The sequence below is a fragment of the Podarcis muralis genome, chromosome 9 (assembly GCF_964188315.1).
Source record: "Podarcis muralis chromosome 9, rPodMur119.hap1.1, whole genome shotgun sequence".
NCBI classification, from domain to species: Eukaryota; Metazoa; Chordata; class Lepidosauria; order Squamata; family Lacertidae; genus Podarcis; species Podarcis muralis.
This window is the reverse complement of record NC_135663.1, coordinates 36,051,595-36,079,532: the sequence shown is the minus strand read 5'-3', so window position 1 is coordinate 36,079,532 and position 27,938 is coordinate 36,051,595. Positions and strand designations below refer to the sequence as shown.

Genomic DNA, 27,938 nt, shown 5'->3' with positions numbered 1-27,938 from the left:
ATTCTTCTTCCACCATCACTGGTTCTGCTCTACTGACATTGTCCTTTTTCTGCCAAGCAAAGTAGACGACAGTAGGAGCGATGGACAGGGAATTAATCTCTGAGCAGAGCAAGATTCCAGGAGTTCCAGGCGCTTACCCAGGGTTTGCGTTTCCTTTGGAATTAGGGACAGAGGAGACTGTCATGTCTCTATAATACATGGTTTATTTACCTATGACGGAGGGGTTCACAGCATTAACTCCCCAAGAGGGTCTTGCTTCTCTCAGAGCCACAGCCTTGGATTCCAACAGAAATCAGACATGGCTCTGTCTCCCAGCTGCCCAGCCTGCAGCCTGCCAGCTTCTACCTTGTAGCTCACATGGCACTCAACTCTGACTTTTGTATTAAAGGGGGGGGGCACTCATTTGCTATCTGGCACAGAGCCACTAACTTTGTTACCTTAATGACCCATACTTAAAGGGGGTATTACCAATAAACTTGCCTGGCTATTTCAACAATTTGAACCCTTGCTTAGATTTTAATACTTGCTGGATCGAGGAATTAGAAGCATCTCAGACATACAGCCTACCCCCCACCCGGCTTAATCATAGCACTATGTTCTACCCCAGACCGTAAATTATGCCCATTTGTTTCATGCATTCTTTAATTTAAAAATACTTCATCCCTCATAGCATCCTTAAGAGACTATTCATTCTAAACTTGTCCTAGAGCACAAATAGTCATTCCAAGCAAGGATCACCAGCATTTTGATGGCTTTTGATAGTCCCCAGTGTTAACCACCTCATGTTGCAAAAATGCCTACTGACACCCCTGGAGAACTGCTGACTGTTGGAATAGATGGACTCAATAGACCCGATAGTCTCCCTCATCGTAAGAATGCCATAGTGAAGATGAAAACCTGGTCCTTTATGGGAGTGCGACCTCACCAAAACAGATTGAATATCACCTTCCCAATCAGAGAAACCACCTCCCAGCAGAACCTCCATCTTGTCTAGACTGAGATCCAGTTTATTGTCCCTCCTCTGATCTACCACTGATTCTAGACTTTTTTCAGCTCTCTCCCCACCACTGCAGTCCCTCTATTCTTTGTTGGCTTATGACTGTTCTCAGGATCCAGTTAGTGTTTATTCTGTACTCTCTTGAAGTTATGAATACAGTTCCCGCACACTCTTTAATGCAGATAAGAGCATAAAAGTTTGCAATCTGGACAGCTGCACCCAATGGTTTCTGCACGTGCACTTTGACTTGCGTTTCTAGCATAAGCTCTTCATGTTGCAGCAGAAACCACTTCAAAACTCCCTTTCAGAAATTTCAAAAGCTTCTATCAAGTGGCATGTTGACCTGCTTCTAGGGTGAGAGACCTGAACACAATTATTGGTGTACACAGATTTTACTTTACAACTTTATGGATCATATGCCAGGGTTTAACTGTATTTTCTTCAGACTCATAACTTAGAAATGCAATAAATGAGCTCATGATTAACAGAGGTCCCCCCCACCATTTTTCATTAAAGTAGGAATTCTGGACTTGTTAGCTTAGCTCTGACAACATATAAGGATAATTTAGCCATTACCTGATCTCTTCTTGAAGCTAAAATATTGACTCCTTAACAATAGTTTTGACATAGCATTGCCAATTAGAAAGGAAGGAATATGGCTATTTAATGTGGGATTGTTTAAAACTAATGCTATATCAAGGAAAATTAGCTAGTACCATTCAGACATTCAGTTCAACTGCTGCATTTTGCACCAACTCCAGCTTCTGGACCAACCTCAAGGGCAGCCCTGCATTGAGTGCATTACAGTAGACCTGCCACCTAAAAGATGGGATGAAAATTCTCATAATAATTATTATTATTTTAGAACCAGCATAAATGAAAGAACCTCAACAATTACTCTTATTGCTGTGATGTGATAGTGGTTCCTTTTGTGGTTCTGCTCTGAAGTTCTACACAGAACATAATTCACCTGGGTGTTTCTGAAACAGGTACACAGATGAAGAGGCAACACAGGAATTGGATGTCACTCATTGAGTTGTGTCACTCACTAAACTGGAAAAGTCTCAGTATCTGTAAAGCAGGCACATCTGTGCACCTAAGAAGGCTGTATGGCTTCTTAATATGGCAATCCATTTGGACAGAGGTCTTCTCAGCTCTCTGAGTAATGCCTATAACTGCAGCAATTTTGAAGCTGAAATGGCCCTCTTTTCACAACAATCTAAAAACATTTACAAGCAATTGCCCTTACTTTTAGTTGACTCTGCTATATTTGTTCACAATATATTCTAAACTGTTCCACATGAGAAAAGAACTTTGAAAAGTTGTAAGATATCCAAAAGTGAGCATTCCATCTTATTTGTTCTTTAACTGTGCTCTGCATTTTCTGGTAACCCTTTTAAAAAAAAATTATAGAGAGGCAAACAAATCTACGAACAGAGAATCAAGGAATTGTTATACTCAGGAGATACCTCTATACATGCACAGAAAGGGAGTGGAGAATAAATATGGCAAAAGTGGAAGAAGCTGACTGCACCTCTGTACAATAATTCTATAATTGATGTGTATGTGTATGAGAGAAGCTTCTGCTGCTACTCTTTAATTGCCTTTGCTAATGAGGACTCCTGGGTAGATCTAAATCTTAAGGGGTTTGCCAAAACTCTGTTTCGTGTTTGTTTATATACTGGTAAGATTCAAAATGCCCATAGCTGTTCAGAAGTAAATAAAAATAAAAGTTAAAATACTGGAATGGGGTAAGGATTGTTGGTATTTAGCTTTGGAAGTTTGCCACTACTTCCACAAACTTTTTTTAAAAAAAACACACAGTGCTACATGCAAAAGATTAAAAAGGCTGAAAATTCCCATGCATCTAAAACAGTGATAGTTTTTAAAAAAGTTATTTACTTAGGCATCACTGCACATGGGGAATTCACTTTTGGCACCTCTAAGTTATTGTTTTTTCCCATCATTGAAAATTAGGATCAACTTGTACATTTGCAACAGGGGATGTACTTATGAGGTCATGCCAGCCATTGCAGCGTCCTAAACACTGTGCATCCTTCCACTTATGTGGGGGTTACATTCTAAGCCCTAAGTGCATAAGTGAAAGCCATGTAAGTCGGGAGCACCCTCTAAAAAGCTTACAAATGCCAATCACCCTCCCCCCCCCCCCCCCCCGCGCTCTCCCTCTCTACACAACTTTCTCTTCAACTAGGTTTGAAGTTCTGGGGCCAGCTGGAACCTGGAAGACATGCAGAAAAGCAGCTGCACTACCCTGCACATCAGCTGTTAGGAGGGGAAGCTCAGCAGCTTAAACAAAGCCCGTTGCTCCTCTGGTCTCTTCCAGGTTTCGTCTCCCTCACTGACATCGTCTTTGAACTCTGAGGAGGGCCTCCTCGCGAACCACAAGGACTCTCAACTTCTCTCCTGCCATTTCCTGGTTTGAATATGTTTGTTTATTTCCCAGCACTGCGTGTATATGCAATCGAGCATGAGTGGGGGGACACCTCTACTTTCCGGAGCTGCTTACCTGGGGGCACCATCTATGATGGGGCACTGCTACAGAACAGCTTCTCTAGCTATCTCAACTTCTGCACAATGCAGTAAGATTAGTGCCAAAGGGATGGTAGCTTCCTTTGGGTATCCCCCCTCCTCCACAGTTTTCTAGTCTGAATTTGTGCTTCAGAATTGCAGCCAAACAAGAAGCCTTTAGCCCTTTTGGTGATCAGGATGATTTTGCAGCCGGCTACATTGTTTCCAAGACAGTTGTGCCAGTTTCCTCTCTGAGAATAGCTATTTGTTGTAAGATGAAAACACTTGACCCACAAAAAGTCTAGCAGTTCACATGGCACAAGGTTTGTTTGTTTGTTTGTTTGTTTGTTTGTTTGTTTGAGCCAGTGTGGTGTAGTGGTTAAGAACAGTAGTCTCATAATCTGGGGAACCAGGTTTGCGTCCCCGCTCCTCCACATGCAGCTGCTGGGTGACCTTGGGCTAGTCACACTTCTCTGAAGTCTCTCAGCCTCACTCACCTCACAGAGTGTTTGTTGTGGGGGAGGAAGGGAAAGGAGAATGTTAGCCGCTTTGAGACTCCTTCAGGTAGTGATAAAGTGGGATATCAAATCCAAACTCCTTCTTCTTCTTCTTCTTCTTCTTCAACAACAACGTCTCTTCACTCCCTTTGTCAAGGATGAGGATGGGAAACTTGTGGTCACCCAGATGTTGTTGGACTCCAATTCCCAACAGATCCAGTCAGCTTGGCTTGTTATCAGGGATGATTGGAGTTGGAGTCCAACAGGAGGGCCACAGGTTTCACATCCCTGTTCTAAGATTTTCAATTTGAGGTGCAATTCCTCCACTCCAGCCAAAACTTGAACTTTCTGTTGCTTGTCCATCATTGTGAAGCATCTTTATCCTTCAGACTCTGATTTCAAATGACTATCTAAGCAGCATATATATCCTGAAATATATTCTGGCACTTGTATAGTTTCAGTGTCTGTATCTTCAAGGAATGTTTTAAAAAAGGTATATATATTAAAAACTGTGAGCTAGCCACATTTGTAACCTGTGTGATAGAGAAGATAAGCTTCATTTTAAAAAATACAATGTGATGCCAGAAAATATAAATATACAGAATTGGTGTCTCAGAATAAGTGTGTTTATGAAGTGCTTGATATTTTTAATGATATCTGAGATTATTCTAAATCAACAATAATCAATGTTACCCAATGTGGAATTATTGGTTGGTAATTCTAAAATGGTTGCTTCAGAGCAAACGGGACACACAGTGCTCTTTCTTAGAACAACAGGTGGCTGTATCAAGCTTCGAATTTTCATTTAAATCTGTTTTCTTTTCAAATGTAACCCTGTCATATGGCTGATCCATTTTGTAATCTTTCATCATTCATTAAAGGCTTTCATGCGAATTATGGGATGGCTAGATAGGATAATTAGATTGGTTGTTCAGATTCACTTGTAACTGAGAGAGGCAGCAATTATACCGCTACCAGCGGACAAGCTTGTTTAATAACACAGGTATTGTGATGATTGATAGATTAACATTTTCATGGTTTATTCAACAAATCCAGTGTCTTAGTGCTACAGTAAGGAATATATTCATTCCTGAGCATAATACAACTTCTAGTTAGCTGAGGAGATTTGTTCATATTGAAATGTAAAATAATTAGCTTTCATTATAAGAATATTGCACACCAAAATGCCTGTAAGTGGTTCCTCATTTCATATGTATGGAACACTGCATCTACTCTGTAGATTTAACTGTAATTGGCCTTTGTTTGCCATTAAGATGGCCTTAGAATTATTGAAGACACCCACACTTATCAAAGTTTATGCCTTTTCTAATAAGAAACATGTTAACTACAAAGTTGCCATTTAAATACAACCCTGTGTAGTGCAGCCCCCTGTGAGATTTTAGAGCAGAGTCCCTTTTGGCCTCAATGACTGAAGACAGCCATTAGTATCAGATGCTGATATTTAAGGATTCTGAAATGCCCACTACTAACACGTAACAAATCTGCACCTATTCATCTTTTTCTATCTCCTGTACAGTAATGATATTTTTATGGTCTATTACAAAGGGTTCGGAACACAGTATGATTCATCCTCCATCCTGTCTTTTGTCCCTTGTTATGTAATGTTCTCTGTACATTGTGAACAGAGCAGGATGCCCTTATCTAGACAGCCCAGATATCTAATAAATCTACTATAATTTCCTACAGTGTTTTGATGGCCTATTTGGCAAGCCGTGTCCTAAAAACAGGACCAGGCCATGCTTCTTAAAAAAATATTAAAACCTTCCTCTCTCTCTAAAAAATATATAGTGTTTGCTTTACATGAACATGAAAGAAAGGTGATTTATTTACCAGTATTTTCTTGTTATGGATACTACCAAAATAAATCCCAAAGGGTTTATCCTGAGAGCCAACTTTGGCAGGTCATATGATTGACATGTGGGCTGTCCCACCCACCTGCCACAGTTGGCCATGGGGGTGGGGGAAATAAAGATCTGGCCCACTTGCACTTGGCCAGGAAGATTCCCCACCCCCATCCACTGTAAAACAAGCCTTGGCTGCTACTTGCGAAGTTTTTTTTTTGATGTTGATGTGTTTCTTCCTTTTGAGCATTGTGCAAGTGATCACCTTGCCCTTGTTTTAACCTCTGCTCCCTGATTCACTTTCCCCTCTTCCCCTGAGTGTTGACATTTCAGGGAGATCTTCTAGGATCAGCCTTGTTTGGAGAAGCCACTGGAGCGTCTTGGTGTTTAAAGAATATCTGTTTATTTAAAGAGACATAATGCCCACAGCCTGCAGCAGTGCTCTTCCCAAAACAACACAGCAGCACTCCTGGCTCATCAAGACTCCCAGCCCAGAAGCCTCTTAGCTCCAGAACACCAAACTGCTTTTTTCTGTTTCATTGATGGGTCAAAATCAGGCCATAAATACTATGCCTTGCAGTCAGAGCTCCTTTGGGCAAGCTGACTTTAGCCCATAACTGTGACAGTTTCCAGAACACCATAGTAGCTAACGATCAGCTTAATGAGCCTTTCTGACCACATCACATCAAGTCTACTGAGAGAAATACTTGCATAAGGCAGCATGTCTGTAATGAAATTCTAGCCCAGGAAATGGATTGCAGTGGTATACATGGATATGTTTTGTTGAGGATGTTATGCTGGCATTTGGGCAGCTGGGAATATAGTAGCAGTAAAGCTTGGCTTGGTGCAGATGGCTTGGAGATGATTGTATGAGATCTCCCTGTGAGACTTTGGACAAAACTTGCATTCCCCCAACCCACCTCCAAACTGTGTGCCTGTACTCCACTTCTTCTTAAAGATCACCAAAAATAATCTCACTTCTAGAGCCTCACTGTCTTATTGTGAACAAGTGTGCTCTTGATTTGTGTGCTCATTCTCCCCCAGGGAGAAGCAGCATTTTAAGTTGGCATTCATGATGATAAGACTGTCTTGTGGATATAATGCAGCCCTCTAACTTGGCACCCTTACTCTGCCAGATAAGTATTTTTTTGGTAACCTTCTAATATTTATATTTGATTTTGTAGTTAGTGGGTATCAACAGTACATGCAAAGAGTGCTCCCGTATTTGCATCAGCCGCTTGTTTTTCTTGCCTTCCAATCAATTAAAAATGTAGTGTCACCCTCGCATCCAAAACATGCCCATCAAGATCTCCTTTCTTTGAGGTTTTACGTGGTTTTAGGGTTGAAATATTTCAAACAATGAAAATCCGGGCAAAAAAGTTGTTGTTTTCAGTTGAATAAATATTACATAGAATAAATACTACATATTTATACAACTTCACATTCTACAATTCATGCCCTCATTCTGGAACTGGTATCATAGTACATACTTGCCCTGGCTTTGATTTATTCAAAATAGTTGGTTTTACAATTGTTCCCACCACAAATCTGTAAACAAAATATATTTTTTTTCTGAGATGTGCAGGAAAACATGGGAAAGCTGTTTACATACAGTTAGTCCAAATAATTGTTATACTTATACTGGACTAGTATAACATACTCTTTGCAAGACTTCATGAAAGTCTTGACACTTCTGTCATTCTCAAATGCCACAGTATTGTTTTTTTCAGGTGTTGGTCTGTGGAAGCAGAAGCACGTGACACAAATCTTAGGTAGATTCTACTATAGTTCTGGTTTTGACCTTTAAAGACCTAAACAGCCTGAATCCAGAATAATATGTAGAGCGCGTATACCCACATTCCATATAAATGCTTTTAGACATTTTGGAAGAAAACACATTTGTTATTCCTGACTTTTGTATAAACCTTCTGGTATAAGCTGGAATTGCTTTTTGAATTGCAATTTCAGTTATTGCTTGCCAATGCAATTGTTTTTGTATTATTTTGATGCTGCTTTTATTGTCTTATGGTTATAAAACTCTTTGGAGATTATTTTCTGGGAAAGTATTTTAAATATGACTTAAATTTGGAGTGCAGTTGTAGCAGAGTTGAGTTTTTGGACTGACATGTTCCAAAAAGTGTCACCTTCCAAACCCTTAACCTCACTAGCACTAGTCTCTTGTGGCGGCAGTCAGAAAAAGGGGTGTTGGGGACACCTACAAAATGACATCAGATTATCCTGCTAATCTGTGTACAGATTATGTTGTAGAGTGATTGCTGCGGAAAGTCTGTGCACTTTCTGGTGCCTCTGTCTGGCACTTCTGCACCTCTTACATCTGCAGGAGGAGGAAGCAGACTGTAAGGTATAAGGCAGCAATGGAAAAGGAGGCTAACTGGGGACAACAACTCAGATTTTGTTTTCTCTTTGGGCAGCAAAAAGGCTGCAGCTGATCCATCTTGTGCTAATACTTTTACTTGTCCTTATTGTGCTGTGAAACACTTTGCTTTCAAGCAGTTCCCTGCATGTGGTATACAGGTAACTTGCATCTTATGTAGGGGTTACATTCCTGGCCATTGCATGTATAAGCAACATCACACAAAGCAGGAACAACCCCAAGGAAATCATTTAAAATTACCAGTGAGGGACGAATATGACTTGTGATCCTCTTCCTCTTCTCCTTCGCTGGATGATGCTTCAGATGATATGAGAACAAGGGGGCTTGACTGGCAGCCAGAAGATGTTCTTGGCTGTGGGTCAGATCCAGAGCTGGGTTGCTTGGGCACATCTGATACTACTGTTGTTATTGATCCTTTGTGGGGATCTTGGTGATTGGTGGCTGCCACTGTTGTCTCATGAGCTTGTCAAGCATTTCTTTGTATGGTCTCAGACTGTCTGCAAGCTCACCGGTGATCTTGAGGCCGTGTTCCATGAAGGGGTCAAACTCCACAATCATATCTTTTGCATGCTTTATGACTTTGGAAGAGCTAAGAAAATTTCTGCAGGTTCCAGCTTGCTGGCTCATGCTTACCTCCTCATCTTCCTCCTTGCACTCTGAACTTGATCAGACCAGTTCCTCCAGCTCTTCAACAGTCAATACCTGTTGGCCCTAGATGAGGCCTTCCTAGATGAGGCCAGCAAAGCCATCACCACCCATTTGCCTGACCATCTGCACAATGTCTTCCACCACAGTGGCAATGCTTGGAAATCCCTTGAAATCATGCACACATTCCTTCCACAAGTTCCGCCAGCATGCACACATAACTGCCTATTGTCCCAAACTCTTGATGCAAATCTGTTGTTCATATCGTTCCGCTCAACAGAACATGGTTATCAACAAAAAGAAGCATATCCGTGGGATGTTGCTTAGAGACATGCAATTTGGAACTGAGAATCAAGCATTTTGCTGTTTGAGATTTCTTACTGTTTTTTCTCTTCTTTTAGGCCAAAGCATATCTCTTCTCTCAAGAAGGCACAGTCATCTGCCTGCTTTCAGCCTCTGTAGGCATAGCAATATCTTTTACATTGCATTTTATATGATGTAAACTGCCTTGTTATATCATGTGAAAAGATTGGGTTATAAATTTTCAAATAAATAAACCCATTGCCATAATTGTGCTGGGAAAATATACAAAGCTTTCTCTTTGTATATTCATGAAATATATAGTCATTTCTGCCAAAGATCAAATGAAGAACAGTAGCCATTTTTTGCACTAATCGTATATCATCTGGCTAGCATATAATTGACAGACACTGCGTGATACTGTGGATAATAACATTCACTTCCTTTCACACTGGCTGGCAGACATTTGTTTTAACTTGTGGATTTAGGCTGAGGCTGTTTAATTGCTTATGCTGCTTTGGTGCAGACAAGCTTCTGCTTTCCTTAGGCTGTTTTACAGAGATATCAATGAACCAATTCAGAGTGTATTCAAAATAATTGAATATTGCTTTAAAAATATGCAGCAACAATGAGTCAAATTTTATTTTATTTTTTTTTAAATGAACAAATCATTCATTTTCACCCTATCCATATCTTTTGGTACTGCATACTTTAGATTTTTCTGGCTTACATTTTAAAATAACACATTTCCTTTTCCTTAAGGACACAAGTGAGAACAGAGTATATTGACAAATAAGTGTGAAGGGAAGAAATGAGAATGATCAGGAACTGTAAAAGGCATACTAAAGACTTTCTTGGATGTAGGTATAAAAAAAACCAGTAACCGTTATCTTGTAATCACCAAAGTACTACTGAGGAGAATCTGAGTATTCTTTTTTATTTCCTATTAGCAGAGTGGATAACACTTAGGAACAAGTACCGTTGTTTTTTAAGTATAATTAGTTTTGGGCTTAGCTGTAGCTTTTAACTGATATGAGATCTTATCTGTAGTTAATATTTCCTGTATCTTATTATACTTTCCTTGAACAATAGGATTTATTTCTCCATTTTTCTGCAGTTTGTAACTTTGCCCCTCCCCCTAATTTTAGTAGTTACAATCAGCATGCAGTTCAGCTCCCCTTCCAGGCAATAATCCCCTGCTCACACCCCCCCCCCAAAAAACAATATCACCCTAAAGGGTGTAGGAACCTCCCCAATGCATTTCATGATGGGCTACTGCAATCTGGGGAAATCTTCATGTACCCGAGGCCAGGCTGGTGTGTTGTGGCTAGAGCAGTGAAAAGTCTGTTCATAGACTTTGATGAAAACGCTCTGAAGGACTGAGGTAAAATTCTACAGGGATTTGCAAAATCAAAGCAGAGTCTCAAAGTTTAAGCCTTAAGTAGAATTCAATAAGATTGTTTCATTAAAGCCAGGCGTGGATTTAGAAAAAGAAAAAGAAACACAATACAGGCAGTCTCCAGAGAAATACTCAGGGTAATCTGCCAGAATTTTGAGGAGTAAAGTGTTCCTAAAGGCCAAAGAAGCAGCATATGGAAAAGCTTTTAATGATGTCTGATAGCACTGTTAATGCCTAGATGTTTTATGACATTTTTAATCTAACCAAAATAAATAACAGGATCCTAATTCATTTCATATTGTCAAGTTCTCCTGCTTGATTGATGGGTTGAAATTCTTTATTAGCAGGGGCTGGGGAGTCAGGCACAAAATATAAACTCTTTCGCTGGACATTTTCACCATACATTTTGGTTTGCCGCAGTGTCTGCATACAATTAAGGAAAGCCAGCCAGTTCTGAGTTCTTCGGGGCCTCTGCACAACTGACATTGATTACAGCAAAACGCGAAGAAAATTCTTGGCCTCCCTGCACAATGATAAACACACTGGCTTAGTTCTGTGCTACGTTGGAAAGATCACAGTCAGCTGCATCTTGTCTGTGTCTGGTCTGCATTTTGAAAGGAGTCCTAATTAGCATTCAAACAGGTTCAGTGGAGCTCTGTAGTATTCTGTTAATATCTGAGTGGAAGGTTCCCATTTTAATTGCTTCGTATTGTAGCCAGACATTAAACGACCAGTGTAAAAAAAGGTGTGTGGGGGGGGGGAGGAACCCCTTTGGCTTTAATTATCCTGTTAAATTGTTAATGTGTCTGAAGGATGGGGTTATAGTCTGAATTAGTATTTTCAATAAGAGAGGGGGTGGGGTTCCTTCCAGATAGGGACCTAATATTGCAAACGGGTTATTATGATATCGCGAATGGGTAGTCAACAACAGGTTTCTGTAATTTTTTCATGGGAAGGGTAAATAGGGAGACTTTTTGGAAGCTGGCTGTGGGTTGGCATTTTGATGTTGACTTGTACCGCTCCGGCGGGAAGGTAAACGGCGTTTCCGTGCGCTGCTCTGGTTCGCCAGAAGCGGCTTAGTCATGCTGGCCACTGACCCGGAAGCTGTACGCCGGCTCCCTCGGCCAATAAAGCGAGATGAGTGCTGCAAGCCCAGAGTCAGTCACCTTTATGTCATGTGAAAGCACCATATCTCCATTTAAAAGTCATATGGAAGTACAGTGGTACTTCGGGTTACATATGCTTCAGGTTACATACACTTCAGGTTACAGACTCCGCTAACCCAGAAATAGTACCTCAGGTTAAGAACTTTGCTTCAGGATGAGAACAGAAATTGCGCGGCAGCGGGAGGCCCCATTGGCTAAAGTGGTGCTTCAGGTTAAGAACAGTTTCAAGTTAAGAACGTACCTCCGGAACGAATTAAGTACTTAACCTGAGGTACCACTGTATTGCACCCATTGCACAGATTATATATGGATTCAAAGTGAGTTGGGAAAGTAATGGAAAAGGAGAAAAGGATAATGGAAGAATGACTTCAATTTTTTTAAAGGGAAAACTTAACTACCTAGAAGAGAAGACGTCCACTCTGATATTTCATAGGTGACAAAACAGAGGCATTTAATCACCATCATCATACATTATATTTATGTTGATTGGGATATTTAATTTGTTTTTCATTATTTATCTTTTATATTTTTGATAGTGAAAATTGGAAATACTTGAGTACTTTTTAAACCCTGATTTTAACACCAGGGATTGTTGGCTAGGCTAGAATTGCCACAAGTCCCAGCCAGCATGGCTAATTATTAGATCTGAAATGTCTCTGAGGGTACCAGGTTGGGGAAGATGGGCCTACGCCGATGCCCCCATCTCCATAATTGTACATGGGCATATCTACCTGTTATGTGTTGCATTTTACCAATGCGGAGATCCTTATCCTCCATAGGTTATTCCCTCTTTAAAGCTATCATTTGTTGCTAATCGTGATGACTATATGTTACCAGCAGGATCAGATGCAGCATGTCTCTGAATACCATCTGATGGGGAATTGGCTACTTAACTGAGTGAGGCCTTGCTTATGAACCTCCCAGGGTGTATGGCTGGCCATTGCAGGAAGCTGGATGCTGGGTCAGTCTTTGGGCTAATCCAGCAGGGCGATAAGAAGCTTTTATACATAAACTTCTTTTTACGTTTGTCAGAGCTGCCCTAGGTCCCAGCTCACAAAGGACCAACGCCACTTCGTTGTTATATACAAAAGTCTTTATTGAAGTTCAGTTTCTCTTTCACAGCCGCGGCACGCAGCTCTACGTCTCAAACTCTAGACCGCCGAAGCTCCGTCTGAGTCTCCTCCCCCCAGACACCAGTTTAAGACTCTAGCCTTGCTCCACCTCTTCCTTTGCTCTCTTCTCCTCTGGGCCCGCCTGTCTGCTGGGGTCTCGCTTCTCCTAGACTCTTCTGACGCTGAGTCTCCTGAGTCCTCCCCCTCCCTCCGGCGTGCTTTAGGACCTGGTTCCCAATCCTGGTTTCCTGCTGTGCCGCGCGCCTGTACATTCGAACTTGGCGTGCGCGCCCAGCCGGCCACCTTCCTCCTGACCGTTACACTGCTCCTGTCACTGCTTCCCCCTTCGGGGAGGCTAGCTGCACCTGACTCTCCCTCCGTTCCCTCACTCTGCGATGGAGGCGTGGCCACCTCTGACTCATCCTCTCTCCCTGCTGGAGGAGAAGCTGGCCCTGATACATGTGACTCTTCCCCCTCACTACGCTCTGGTGGAGGAGCTGGTCCTGCTCTCCCGCTGCTGCTTTGGGAGTCCCCGCTGGCCCCTTGCTTCTGGTGTGTCCCCCCTGGGACCCCCCTTGCCCTGGCCATCGGCGCCCCCCTCTGGGAATCATCTGATTCGCTGGAGAGACTCATGGAATCTCTCGGGCCACTTTCATACTCCCCTACGCTGCCCTCAGATTCTTCGCCTTCGCTCTCCATTTCTTCTCTCCCCTGTGCCTCTGCTCCTGAGCCCCTGACAACGTTTTTATTTTTTATTTGGGGGGGGTTAATTCATGGTTTTAAATAACCTGTGTCCCGTGGCAAATAACCCGAGGTACCACTGTAGAGGTTCTAAGTACTTAATTCGTTCCGGAGGTCCGTACTTAACCTGAAACTGTTCTTAACCTGAAGCACTACTTTAGCTAATGGGGCTTCCTGCTGCTGCTGCCGCGCTGCTGGAGCACGATTTCTGTTCTCATCCTGAAGCAAAGTTCTTAACCTGAAGCACTATATCTGGGTTAGCGGAGTCTGTAACCTGAAGCATATGTAACCTGAAGCGTATGTAACCCGTGGTACCACTGTATATGATCAGACAGTGATGTTTTTGGAAATGAAGTTTTTCAGCTGAGGACCTGCCTGGAATTAGGTGGGTGGTTGCCGGGGGTCTCTTTTATGGTTATGATCAGATTTGTAGAGCTCCTTTCCTAGACAATTGTTGCCTGGTGCTGACACTGCTATTCTTTGAGTGCCCCATTAAATCCGTCCTGTCCTCCCAACCTTCTGGTGGTTTACAAGATCTATTTGCTTATTTAATTTTAACAGCTGCTGCTATTGCTGTTTTTATGCGTTTAGGCTTCTGTGTCATACTGTTTTCAGGTTTGCTTTCTATAGCATTTTCCCGAGTCCGGGGGGGGGGGGGCAGTGTTGTTATTATTGTAGTGATGACGATGATGATTTTGTTTTTGTTTTTAAATTGAGTTGTCAGTTGCCTTTGAGACCCAATGCAGTAGAAAGGTAAGATCAGATATATATATAAAAACTGGAAGGAATATGAATATCGTAAATCAATACATGTGGGGAAAAGATGGGTCTATTTCTATATTGTTTTGGTTATCAGTGACTGACAATAGTTATATGTGAATGGGCTAGTTATCATTTTTAAGCTTATTCTGCAAGGCAGTTTTTGCTGAATCCAAATGTGATTTAGAGAAGTCTACCACTTAATATTTCAGATGAACTATGCCTGTCTTACTATGTCAGAGAGGAGAGTAAGCTTCAGAAATCAAACATTTCTTTCTACATTGTCTCAAACATTTTTATTTCATTCAAAAGTTTGTCCAAGAATTGACTGTTAATGTAACAGGTTTCTGACATAAGGCTCCTAAAATCTCCTAAGTACAATTTTCAATTCAGTGTTGTTATTTTCAGTTTTCTCTACTGAAGCATTATATGGTATTGAAGCATAATATTTTGCCTGAGTTCTTATACACCATGTTGAGTTGTGTTGTACAATCCATCTAAAGTTAGTCATGACTAGGGAAGTAAGAAGGCAGCCATTTCAGTTCTGACCTGCCTTCGTCACAATCAGTGCTGTTTCCATTCCACTGCAGCTCAGTTCCTGCTAAATGCTATGTTAATCATCCTACTGTCTGCTATTTAACAGAATTTATGGAATTGTTTACTTAATTTATGTAAGTTATGAATTTAACATAATTAATGATCATTCTTCCTACACCATTCATTTCAGTGTAAAGGAAACACAATATAAATGAGGGAGAGGGAAGCCATCCATTATGCATTGTTTCTAGACTGAAAACAATAACAAGTTGAATTCCATTCGAACATGGGATGAATAAGTGAGCATCAGCAAATTGTTCTTCTGTTTCCATTTTCACTGGAATTCTGCAACACCCATCATCATGACTAGATCCTTTTTTTTTTTTTTTAAGGGACCTGGTTTCTTGTCCCTAAAACCTTTTTGTTGGCTTCCATAGGAATTAGTGCTAACTAACTCTAGTTAGGTCAGGGCTGGTTTAATGGAGTGGTCCAAAAATTTTGCAACATTTTTCACCTACCTCTGCGGTAATACATAAGTAAATGTAGTTCAAATTACTGATCCAGTGAAACTCTCCAGTTTATGAGGTGACTGGTATGCAGAACACAGATTATGGTGCTGATTTTTTAAAAAATAAAGGAAATTCTTTTTTTATATGTCTTGAAATTTCTCCAAGAAATACAGTTACTAGTGCTGGATGGACATGTCTGGGTCTGTACCTGCAAGCAATAAAATGATTCTGAATATAGAACCAAAAGATAGAATAGGAAGCATCTTGATTTCTGGAGGATGGACTACTGAGATGTCGCTGGGTTGTGTTTGATTTACCTACCATTTCAAGCCCTGTAGAGGCACTACTAATAGGGAAACGTAAGCACATAAAGGAGGGCAGCAGGAATGAGCATGCTAGCTTCACCCCTTTCCACCACTATTTCAGTTGATTTCCAACTCACCCTCATGGAGGGTGAGTGTCTGTAGTGGGAAGTCTTTTTGTATCCATGGAGGCTCCCTGTGCATTTTGGAGCCCTGGAAAATCAAGTTGAAAGACAGTAAGAACGTGTGGATGAAGAGAGTGCGGTTGTCACACTTCTACCATTCTCCTGATTATATTTCCTTATTGGTAATGCTCTCTAGAGTCATTAACAATCCTGTGCAATGCAAAATTAGAGGCTGCTGTTAATCAAAGGCCACTGGAACATCTTGTAGTCCTTTTAGCTCAAATACAGGGATGGGTAAATGTCCCTCAGCAAGTGAGTAGTTTTCAGTTAACCACATCATCACCCCCCCCCCATTGTTAAATAATAAAGAAAAATGGCATTTTGAGATGTTTAGAGAAAGAACGACAGAAAAACCTACCCATTCATTGCATTTAGACACCTTTGATTCATGATTCAGTGTGATTCATCTTGTCAGCTGCTTAAAAATTCATAGCAAACTCTGTATTAATGTCATCTAGAAATAGAAAAAGAGAAGGAGCGATGTAAGCAATAAAGCAAGCAGAGACTCTATTTTTCCCACTGAAGACGTAGCCAACATGAGGCATGATTTACAGTTAGACATTTTGTATGATCATAGCACCCTTGTACTCTTTGATCTTAAATAATAGCTTTAAATACAAGTGGTCAAATAGGAAAGGTGTGTAGCGCTTATGAGTCATTACTCAATCGCTGTTTCCTACTGTGGAAATAGGCTTCCCGCAAGCTGTTGCAGGACCCTATTGCAACTCTGAGTTTCAACCTCCCTACCTAAAGTTCTCTTTGGGTTCAAATTTGTTTCCTCCCTCGATGGAAAACAACATAAATGCATAGGAGTATGCTGCAGATGCAGATTTCTTCAATTGCCATTGCACCTCTTTGTTGCTGTGATGCTATTGCTTTCCCTCCTCTTAAAAATTGCTGCTTTCCTTGGTTGTTGCTGTTTTTTAATGGTTGTTTCTCCTTCTTTCCAATCTGGCAGGTACAGAAGATGTTGTAGTAATAATGATCCCTGAGCCAAAGGGGAAAGAGATAGTGAGTCTGCTGGAGCGAAATATTACTGTGATGATGCATATAACAATTGGAACCCGAAACCTGCAGAAGTACGTTAGCCGAACCTCTGTGGTATTTGTCTCCATCTCCTTCATTGTGCTGATGATCATCTCCTTGGCATGGCTAGTCTTCTACTACATTCAGAGGTTCAGATATGCGAATGCTAGAGACAGAAACCAGGTGAGTAGCTTTGCAAATGGACATAATTTTCTCTCCCACACTGCCCCAAGTTCCTTAAAAGGGTTTATGTCATTGTCATTTAAACTTTCTGAACCCATAGTAATGAATTGCACTTTAAATTAACTTGTCTTTTTATTGCCAAGAAGGAAATGTTTAATATGAAGGAAAGAGGCAATGAGAGAGTCAGCTAGTACAAAAACAAAAAAACAGGGAAGGAAGACAGGTGAATTAATAGATTCTTACACAATGAAGTGCTTGTTATATTTTTCACCTGTACTAGGAACTGTGGAATTCCCTCCCCACAGAGATGTGTCTGGCACCTGTTTCCCCTGGCCTTTGAGAACTGTTTTTAATGTTATATTTTTATATTGCTGTAATTCATCATGAGAACTTATCATGACGGGTTGTCAGAAATCTAACAAATAATAATAATACAATACAACAGCTAAGAGAATAACAAGATGATGTGCCATTTGACAGTTCTTGCACTGAATAAGTGAGGTGTCAGAACTGATAGTTCTATGCCCAGGAATGTGTTCACACTATTTTTATTTATTTTTTACTCCAGAGAAAACAACCATTAACACATTACTTAAGGCAAAGTAAGAGAATTTTACTCCTGCTTGAAAATGGGGCACCTAACTCCCATATGGCTTGTGATGGTAGCAGAGTTCTTGCATTCCTGCTTTGTTGTGTGCACACTTCATTCTTGGTCTCAGGTTGAGGAATTGGAACTGGAAATGCCAAAAGGCAACAGATTAAGGAGCAAAAGGACCAGACAGAGAGTAGTCAGATCTAGTACCAAGTGGGAAATGGCAGTAAGTTAAAAAAAGCAAAAAAAAAGAAGAAAAAGCTGTAACTTCTTTTAAAAGTGGACAAACTTCTGCAGATAGAAGATGAGTAACATAATGTATGAAAGAAAAATAACTATTTTCGTGAAGAATAGTTTCCTATTTTCAGGGTTCTACCAGCCATCCAGCCCCTGCCTGTTTTCTGTAACCTCTCTTATCAGCACCAGGGTACAGTGATCCAGCAGTTACTGTTAGGTTGTGGGCGAACATATCAGACGACATAGCGATTCTTCAAACAGCTCTTCTTTATTCTGAGGCCAGAACTGAACTGAGCTGAAGGGCTCAGTCAGCCTGCTTATATAGAGCTCCAGTACCTTGTTACTGTAACAACTTTCTAAAACTATCCAATCACTGAACGTCACTTTCGATCCTTCATTTGCATACACACTATCCAATCACTGAACGTCACTTTCGATCTTTCATTTGCATAACTATCTACAGTATCCCCCTGCTGGCCCAGGGTAAGAACTTCAGTACCTAACAGTTACCTTTCTTTTTTAGCCCCACTGACTGAAGTAGCACCCACACCCCAGCCAAAATTTTGAACCAGCAGTTTGTATGTCTACACATATGCATCACTGCTCACATATATCAGGCTATTTCAGAGACATAAACGGATACCTTGGGGCCAAACCATACATTACATTTCTGTTACTTCTTCTTTAGTTACAGCCACAGGGATCATAGAATCATAGAGTTGGAAGAGACCACAAGGGCCATCGAGTCCAACCCCCTGCCAAGCAGGAAACACCATCAGAGCACTCCTGACATATGGTTGTCAAGCCTCTGCTTAAAGACCTCCAAAGAAGGAGACTCCACCACACTCCTTGGCAGCAAATTCCACTGTCGAACAGCTCTTACTGTCAGGAAGTTCTTCCTAATGTTTAGGTGGAATCTTCTTTCTTGTAGTTTGGATCCATTGCTCCGTGTCCGCTTCTCTGGAGCAGCAGAAAACAGCCTTTCTCCCTCCTCTATGTGACATCCTTTTATATATTTGAACATGGCTATCATATCACCCCTTAACCTCCTCTTCTCCAGGCTAAACATGCCCAGCTCCCTTAGCCGTTCCTCATAAGGCATCATTTCCAGGCCTTTGACCATTTTGGTTGCCCTCCTCTGGACACGTTCCAGTTTGTCAGTGTCCTTCTTGAACTGTGGTGCCCAGAACTGGACACAGTACTCCAGGTGAGGTCTGACCAGAGCAGAATACAGTGGCACTATTACTTCCCTTGATCTAGATGCTATACTCCTATTGATGAAGCCCAGAATTGCATTGGCTTTTTTAGCTGCCGCGTCACACTGTTGGCTCATGTCAAGTTTGTGGTCAACCAAGACTCCTAGATCCTTTTCACATGTACTGCTCTCAAGCCAGGTGTCACCCATCTTGTATTTGTGCCTCTCATTTTTTTTGCCCAAGTGCAATACTTTACATTTCTCCCTGTTAAAATTCATCTTGTTTGTTTTGGCCCAGTTCTCTAATCTGTCAAGGTCGTTTTGAAGTGTGATCCTGTCCTCTGGGGTGTTAGCCACCCCTCCCAGTTTGGTGTCATCTGCAAATTTGATCAGGATGCCCTTGAGTCCATCATCCAAGTCGTTGATAAAGATGTTGAATAAGACCGGGCCCAAGACAGAACCCTGTGGCACCCCACTAGTCACTCTTCTCCAGGATGAAGAGGAACCATTGATGAGCACCCTTTGGGTTCGGTCAGTCAGCCAGTTACAAATCCACTGAGTGGTAGCATAGTCAAGACCGCATTTTACCAGCTTCTTTACAAGAATATCATGGGGCACCTTGTCAAATGCCTTGCTGAAATCAAGGTAGACTACATCCACTGCGTTCCCTTCATCTACCAGGCTTGTAATTCTGTCAAAAAACGAGATCAGGTTAGTCTGACATGACTTATTTTTCAGAAATCCATGCTGACTATTGGTGATCACAGCATTCCTTTCTAGGTGCTCACAGACTGTTTGCTTAATGATCTGCTCCAGAATCTTCCCTGGTATTGATGTCAGACTGACTGGGCGGTAATTATTTGGGTCCTCTCTTTTCCCCTTTTTGAAAATAGGGACAACATTTGCCCTCCTCCAGTCTGCCGGGACTTCGCCTGTTCTCCAGGAATTCTCAAAGATGACTGCCAGTGGTTCTGAAATCACATCTGCCAGTTCATTTAATACTCTTGGATGCAGTTCATCTGGCCCTGGAGACTTGAATACATCTAGACTAGCCAAGTATTCTTGTACTATCTCCTTAGTTATTCTGGGTTGTGTTTCCTCTGCTGAATCATTTGCTCCAAATTCTTCAGGTCGGGCATTGTTTTCTTTATTGGAGAAGACTGAGGCAAAGAAGGCATTGAGGAGTTCAGCCCTTTCTGTGTCCCCTGTTTGCATTTCACCATCTTCTCCTCTGAGTGACCCCACGGTTTCTTTGTTCTTCCTTTTGCTACGAACATACCCATAAAAGCCTTTTTTGTTGCTTTTAACCTCTCTAGCAAGCCTGAGTTCATTTTGTGCTTTAGCTTTTCTGACTTTGTGTCTACACGTGCTGGCTATTTGTTTGAATTCCTCTTTGGTGGTTTCCCCCCTTTTCCATTTTTTGTACACATCCTTTTTTAATCTTAACTCAGTTAAAAGTTCTTTAGATAGCCACCCTGGCTTCTTTAGGCACCTTCCATGTTTCCGTCTCATTGGTATTGCCTGAAGTTGTGCTTTTACTATCTCCCTCTTAACAAACTCCCAGCCATCTTGAACTCCCTTTCCTTTTAGTATTACTGTCCATGGGATCTCACCCAACACTTCCCTAAGCTTTATGAAGTCGGCTTTCTTAAAGTCGAGAAATTGAGTCCTAGTATGCTTGGCTGCTCCTTTCCGCTGTATAGTAAACTTCAGAAGAGCATGATCACTCGCGCCTAATGATCCAGTTGTCATTAGAACCATAACATGCAAGGAGATGAGATTTGTCCTTTCTCTCTTCTTGGGCAAATATCTCCCCACATTCTGGACATGTCTATTAGATTCATAAGAAAAAAATCTCCAATAATGTCCAGTGGAACTTTTAAACTGCTAAACTTCATTCCTGTGTGGGAGGGCGATTTTCAGCCAAATCACATCTGGAGAGGGAAGGAATAAAACTCTCTATGCACTGTGATCCCAGTGGCAGTCCTCCTCCACTAATATATAAATATATAAGAAAGATGCCATTTTAACATTGGACACATGGCTGGAAACATTGCTGTCATGGAAAAATTGTCAAAGCAACTTAAAGCTCGAAGAAACACGAAAGCCAGAGATGATTTTGAAGAAATTAGGTACATGTTTGTTCAGTACATTAGAAAAGATAGCATAATGACAAAGCCACAAGCAACCCATGGCACTCTGGAACAATCTGCTAAGAAAATATCACAATATCCAGTTATAATCATTTAAGAATAAACATATGGGCTATATTATATTTGCCTTATACTAATATATACACAGAGAATACTTTGGGGGAAGGGGAGATGGGAATTAAGTTAAGTGTATTTGTATTTTTGTATTATATAAATGCAAAGAAAGAGACTAAAAAAAAATTTGTGAGCACATAATTCACTGGAGGAACTACAAATGGCTTCCGCTAAAGAGGATTAAATATTACACAAATGGCTTCAGTAAAAGAGACTGAAAAGCTACATATTTCAGACATGCTAAAAATGCAAATGTGCAATACTGCTGACAAATGTAAGATTAAGCTTTGCATACCTTATTAAAGAATATTCAGAGAGTAAAATAGCCCACAGATTATATGCAAGTTTATTGGCCGAAAGATTGCTTGGAATAAATTCTGGAAAGCAAGGCTTGCACTTTTATTTTTATATTTCATTCAACTGAAATTATATTCAGTCAGTGCCATTGGTGGCAGTACATCTGTAAGCATCATTCGTTGACATGCCATGGCTATTATAATGGTCAACTTATTCTGCCCATCAAGAGTCTCTTCACTGGTGCATGCATAAAAAAGATACAACCCCCCCCCCTCCCACGCACACACCTTGAACAATATCAACTTTTGTGGCACATGTCCACCCATTTTGTTGTTGTTTAGTCGTTTAGTCGTGTACGACTCTTCGTGACCCCATGGACCAGAGCACACCAGGCACTCCTGTCTCCCACTGCCTCTCGCAGTTTGGTCAAACTCATGTTGGTAGCTTCAAGAACACTGTCCAACCATCTCATCCTCTGTCGTCCCCTTCTCCTTGTGCCCTCCATCTTTCCCAACATCAGGGTCTTTTCCAGGGAGTCTTCTCTTCTCATGAGGTGGCCAAAATATTGGAGTCTCAGCTTCAGGATCTGACCTTCCAGTGAGCCCTCAGGGCTGATTTCCTTCCGAATGGATAGGTTTGATCTTCTTGCAGTCCATGGGACTCTCAAGAGTCTCCTCCAGCACCATAATTCAAAAGCATCAATTCTTTGGCGATCAGCCTTCTTTATGGTCCAGCTCTCACTTCCATACATCACTACTGGGAAAACCATAGCTTTAACTATACCGACCTTTGTTGGCAAGGTGATGTCTCTGCTTTGGTCATAAATGTTTTCTTTATTAAAAGTTGGAAATTTCCCTCCAACTTTCTAGCAGAGCTATGTTTGAAAGAGCAGGTTGCAGTTGGTACACATCACAAACTGAATCTTTCCTACTAAAGAGAATAAAGATTCCTGTGGAATTTTTGGTGTGTTTTTTGACGTGTAGTGGTCAGAGTGTTGGACCAAAACCTGAGAGACCAGAGTTCATCTCCACTCAGCCATGAACCTTGGGCCAGTCACTCTCTCTTTTGCCCAACCTGGCTCATATGATTGTTGTGAGGATTATTTCAGGTGAACCATGTATAGGTGGAATCTAAATGTAATAAATAAACTGTCCCATTCTCCCTCCAGCAATCCATCAGCTGCATCTGATGAACTCAATGCAGATTTAAAAAACCACCACTGACTTATTCCTCTTGTTTGCTTTGGAATAAAAAAATGAAATTTCCTTGGCTTAATGTTCAGAGAGTATCGATTTCCAAGTCCTGTTGTCAACATTTATTGCTTGCCAGCTTCCATTCCGAAACTGAGAGCTGCTAATAGGGGGTCTTCTCTTGACAGCTTTCTTTCAATCTGTGCCATTAGTCTTTGCTGCAACCATTTCCCTTTATTCCTGTGCCATGAGTTCTTCTATTAAAGTAGCCCTTCCTGCCTGGATCAAAATATAAAACATTAACAGTTAATATATCTTTGGTTGTATGATATGTAGAAATGATGTGAAACATCAGCTTGCTTATAACTTATATCTGTTTGGCCTTTGGCTCTCACATATTCAGTATTTCTTCTTGGGCAGAGTGCTCAAAGCTTAACGTCCGGTGTAGTATTGCATGTTTGACATTTGAAGTATGGAGGTTTTCCATCTCTTCTTCTAAAGCCATTTGTTGCAAACATTTGCCCTCTTTAGCTTGGCCTTTGTCGTTCCCTCCGCTCAGTATAACGTTCACTGATATATAATGCATAGCAATAGCTATGATAATTACATCATGGGTTGCTAACATGCTGCCTGGGGGTAGACACGCATCCACAATAACTTTCCTTGCTATCCACAGGGTCCCATCCCTCTGCTGCTTCCTCCACTGCAATGAGGCTTGGGGAGAAAACCCCTTGTTTAGCCAACAGAAGGCTTTTAAAAGCCTGATTATCCTGCAAGGAACAATTTAGAGGAGGGGCTGCATGTGTGGTGCCCACAGTAGTTTTTCTGGATTGCAAATGTGGCCACGATCCCAAAAAAGATTGGTAACCCCTGTTTCAGGTCATTCTTGCCAATATCTTTATCATGTGGTATTTTAGTTCTGCCAGCAGCCTATTTTAATTATTTAAATATGTGTTTCATTTGTTTTCTGCACTGGTTTGCTTTCCTTTTGACAGAGAGCACCCAAGCTCATGTCAAATTGGTTACAGCTCTAGAATTTTATGGCAGAGGAAGCTGTATAGTCTCATCTCAGATCTGAAACACAAAAGGCAAAAGGCAGGTGTCAGTCAGTGGACCATAACATGAGAAAAAAGTAGTTTCTCTGTTTGCTAGGAAGAAAATATCACTTCTGGTTGCAGTGGCAAAGAACAGTCCACAAGCATTCTGGAAAGAAAAGGATGATGACTTCTGCCAGCCACTTAGAAGAGCTTTACTACTGCTGCCACCATCACAAGCAACAGCAAAACTTCATCTTCTTTCAAGTTAAAAAAAGGAATCCACCGCTGCTATCCACCATAGTAAATAACCCTCTTCCACATAAACCAGTAAAAAAAAAACCCCTGCTCCTCTCCAAATTGACAAAATGCCCTTTAAAATTCACCTTAGATTAAAAAGTCAGCTTGGAATGTCATTGACACTTATACAATGTAGATCCAGTGAAAGGAAGTTCCAGAGCTCTGGAGCCACTACCAAGAAGGCTCTTCCACATGCTGCCACACTATGAGCTTCCACAAGTAGTGGAATAGCTAACACAGCCTCCCCAAGTGAATACAGCTCCTCCTATAAGAAGAGTCACTGATCACTTAGAAGTTGCAGTATTGGAATTATGTTTCCTTTGTATAGGCTGCATGGGATGGGAGAATGTTTAGGTGACCCAACCATTTGAGTTGGTCCTGATCACTGGAGCTTTCCCCACTCAAGCGATACATGGAATGAGGAGAAAGGGAACTGCCTTGGATAAATGTCTAAACATTGTAAAAATGAGAAAGTATTCTACTTTGTCTTATATGGTGATCATATTTTTAAAACTTAAGTGTATTCCAAAAGTATCACAAATATTTAATCTGTTATTTTCCACCCTCATTTTCCATCTTAAACTGAATTTCTAATTCCCAAAAGTATTAAACATCTGCTGACTCAAAAGTTGAAGTTTCCAGCAAAAAAATTCAGGGAGGCAAGGAGTGTGTCATTTAAATGATGAACAATCAATATGAAAGTACATTTAGTAGGTGGAAAGTATTTAGTAGGTGGCATGTGGTTGTGTTCATTGCTAATCCTTCTTGCAGTGGATCCACTAAAATTAATGAACATGGCAAACGGGATCCATTCATTTAAATAGGTCTTCTCTGAATCAAACATCATTTGGATGCAACTAGTGTTATCTTAATAATAAATGGTTTTATTCTTAAATGCTTCATGAGAGCAAAACTGAGGAGCAAACTATCATGGCCATCCTGCCAGATCTATTTTACACTAGCTCACATTCTTTGATATATATTAAAAGCGCACAAGAAATATTTTCCTCCCTCTTGCCTTTCCCCTCCATTCTGTGCAAGCTGTGAGAGAAATGGTGCCAAAGATAAAACGCTGCATTACAAGATAATAGTTGGCGAGCATGTCATGATCAAGAGCTACATTAAATGTTCATTTTGTTATCTCCCTTCTGAGGAGCTGTATGAAGGACATGTTTCACATTTGCAAACGATGGACGTGATCCAGCCAGAGTGCACCACTTTTCAGCCCCACTCATTGTGGTGGCTGAAATTTGTGCCGACTAAATAGTGCTACTAAAGAGGACTCTGGATTGCCCTGACTCAGCACTACATAGTGGAATACGACCACCACATACACCCCTCAGTAAGGATGTCATCAGCATTTGACCAGGGCCTCTTGGGTAGGTAAACAACTCTGGTGACATTATAAAACATAGACTCCCAATGTGCAGTTGGAATCACATCTTTCTCTTTCCCTGCTTAGTATGGACTGTTTTGCCTCCATATTGTGCAACAGAAGCAAAGCTGTGCGTCCCAGGGAGAGGTGATGGCAGCCTTCTCCACGCTGCATGGCTTCTCTCCTGCTCAATACAGGGTGGAAGGTGCCTTTCTTCCATGATGAGCAGAAGCAGAAAGCGTTTCCAGGGCATGAAGGCTGCCCCCAGCACTACAGCCTTCCCACCCAAGTAGGAGACCTTTGGGAGGTGTTAGGCCCATCAGCGTGGCCCCAAGATGTTAAACCCCATATATTGCACTAACATAATAAGGGCAATTAAACCGAAAATATATAACATGATTTAATTAGCAGGGAAAAAAGATCAAGAAATTAAAAAACATAATGACATTTATCTACAAAAACATAACGAGGGGTTTTTTTTTAACCATGAACTGAAGGTCCTTCTGTGAACAGAGCAACGTTAACATCCAATATATATCCAGTACACAGAGATATAGTAAATGCAAGAAACTCAGTGGAGCCATTTGGAAGAGGAAGTGTCCCACATGTGTGTTGGATCACATGACAGGATTCTTCAGGAGCTCCTATATATTTTTATCAGCTCACTGTCTTCTTTACACGGAGTGGCTCCAACAATGAAGTAGAGTGACTCTGTATTTGATAATTGCTTAAACAAAAAGGGGGGTAGGGGTGAGCAGCCAACTAGAAGTTTGGCCTAAGTTGATAGCCTTATTATAGTCCATTACATGGTTTTAAAAAAGAAATAACTGCAGCGACAGCTCTTAAAATAAACTGCTTTTTTTGGAAACTTAATCTACATTTCTTACCGCTTCCCCCCTTTCCAAATCTTTGCTTCTCCTTTCTGAAAACTGGAATGGTGCCTTGGAAAAACAAACAAACAAAAAAGCAAATGGAAACAGATGGGTGAAGAATGATTCACATTCCAGACTTTCAGATGCAAAAAATATGTGGAATAATTTTTTACCCTAATTCTCCAGGCAGATGGCTTCACTCATGCAGGGATGGTGTGAAGTCAGTATGTACTTAGGTTGGGAGAAAGTGGATGAAGTGCTAAAGTGCCAAAGTCATTTTTCTTCGCTTAGAAAAGTATTCATTTAGCAATAAAATGTAGTGGGGAAATGCATTTTCAAATGTTGCAGAGTATGGAACATTTTCAGGTATTTGGCCAAGGAATGCAGTCTGGGATTCTGCCAGGGATATACCTCTTGCAACATAATGGCAAGGCCTTTGCACAACATCCTGCAACTTCTTTTGCGTAGACCTTCCTGTTCACCTTCATGGTGTGGCCTGGGAAAGGGATGAAGACTGGACAGCTGTGCCTCTAGTTCCTGGGTTTGGTTGCCCTAGAGATTGCAATTTGCTTCAGTTTCAGGTTTGATCCCACACTGATAGTGTTTCCCTCTGCAGCAGTTTTATGGGTTTTAATCTCAAATTTAATGGTTTTAGTTCAACCCAGCCTCTGTGCCTGCCTCTTTATTTGGCCTCCAGGTTGCAAGACCTGCTGGATCAGGCCAAAGGCCCATCTTAACCCAGCAATATTTTCTCAGTGGCCATCTTGATGCCCATGGGAAGTCAGGAAGATGAGCACAACAGCACCACCATCTCCTCCTGTGGTTTCCAGCAACTGGCATTCAGAAGCATTGCTGCCTCTCACAGTGGTGGTGGAACATAACCATTAGGGATAGTAGCCATTGATGGCTTTATCCTCCAGGAATCTGACTAATCTGCATTTAAAGCCATACAAGTTGGTGGTCATTGTTGCCTCTTTTGGGAGCAAATTCTGTGCACTGTATGAAGAAGTACTTGCTTTTGTCTTGCAAGCCCAACTGAATTCAGTAGGAATTACTTCTAAATCAGCCTGTTTAGGATTGTGCTGTAAGCAACACACAGACAATAATGGACCTGCTCTGATACCACCCATAATATAACTCTGTTCTTGCAAGAGCACTCATTCATTGAGCATGTTTGTGATTCCAACAACTGGTATTCAGAGGCCTACTGCTATCTTAGTTGGTGACCATTGCTAGATCTTGTGGGATGTACTTTAACTGTGTTTTGTGTGAAGAACCATTTTTGTTTGCCCTGAATTGTCAAAAAAAGTGCTTCTACTTGCACAAGTCAGGACACCTGTTTTTTGTAGATCCCTCCTATCCACCTAAGCCCTTCCCACCTTTTTTAAAAAATACCCTGCTCCCAAAGGTTGCCGGGCTCTCTGGAATATTATGT

The 27,938-nt window shown here is 41.3% G+C and overlaps 1 protein-coding gene across 1 annotated transcript in view; it reads left to right on the top strand.

Moving 5' to 3' along the window:
* RNF150 (ring finger protein 150) overlaps window positions 1-27,938 on the top strand; it is an 85,927-nt gene that overhangs the window by 34,558 nt on the left and 23,431 nt on the right. The window contains exon 2 of the mRNA XM_028744366.2: window positions 16,894-17,144. Within this exon, the coding sequence (XP_028600199.2) occupies window positions 16,894-17,144 (251 nt within the window). The remainder of the gene's footprint in view (window positions 1-16,893; window positions 17,145-27,938) is intronic.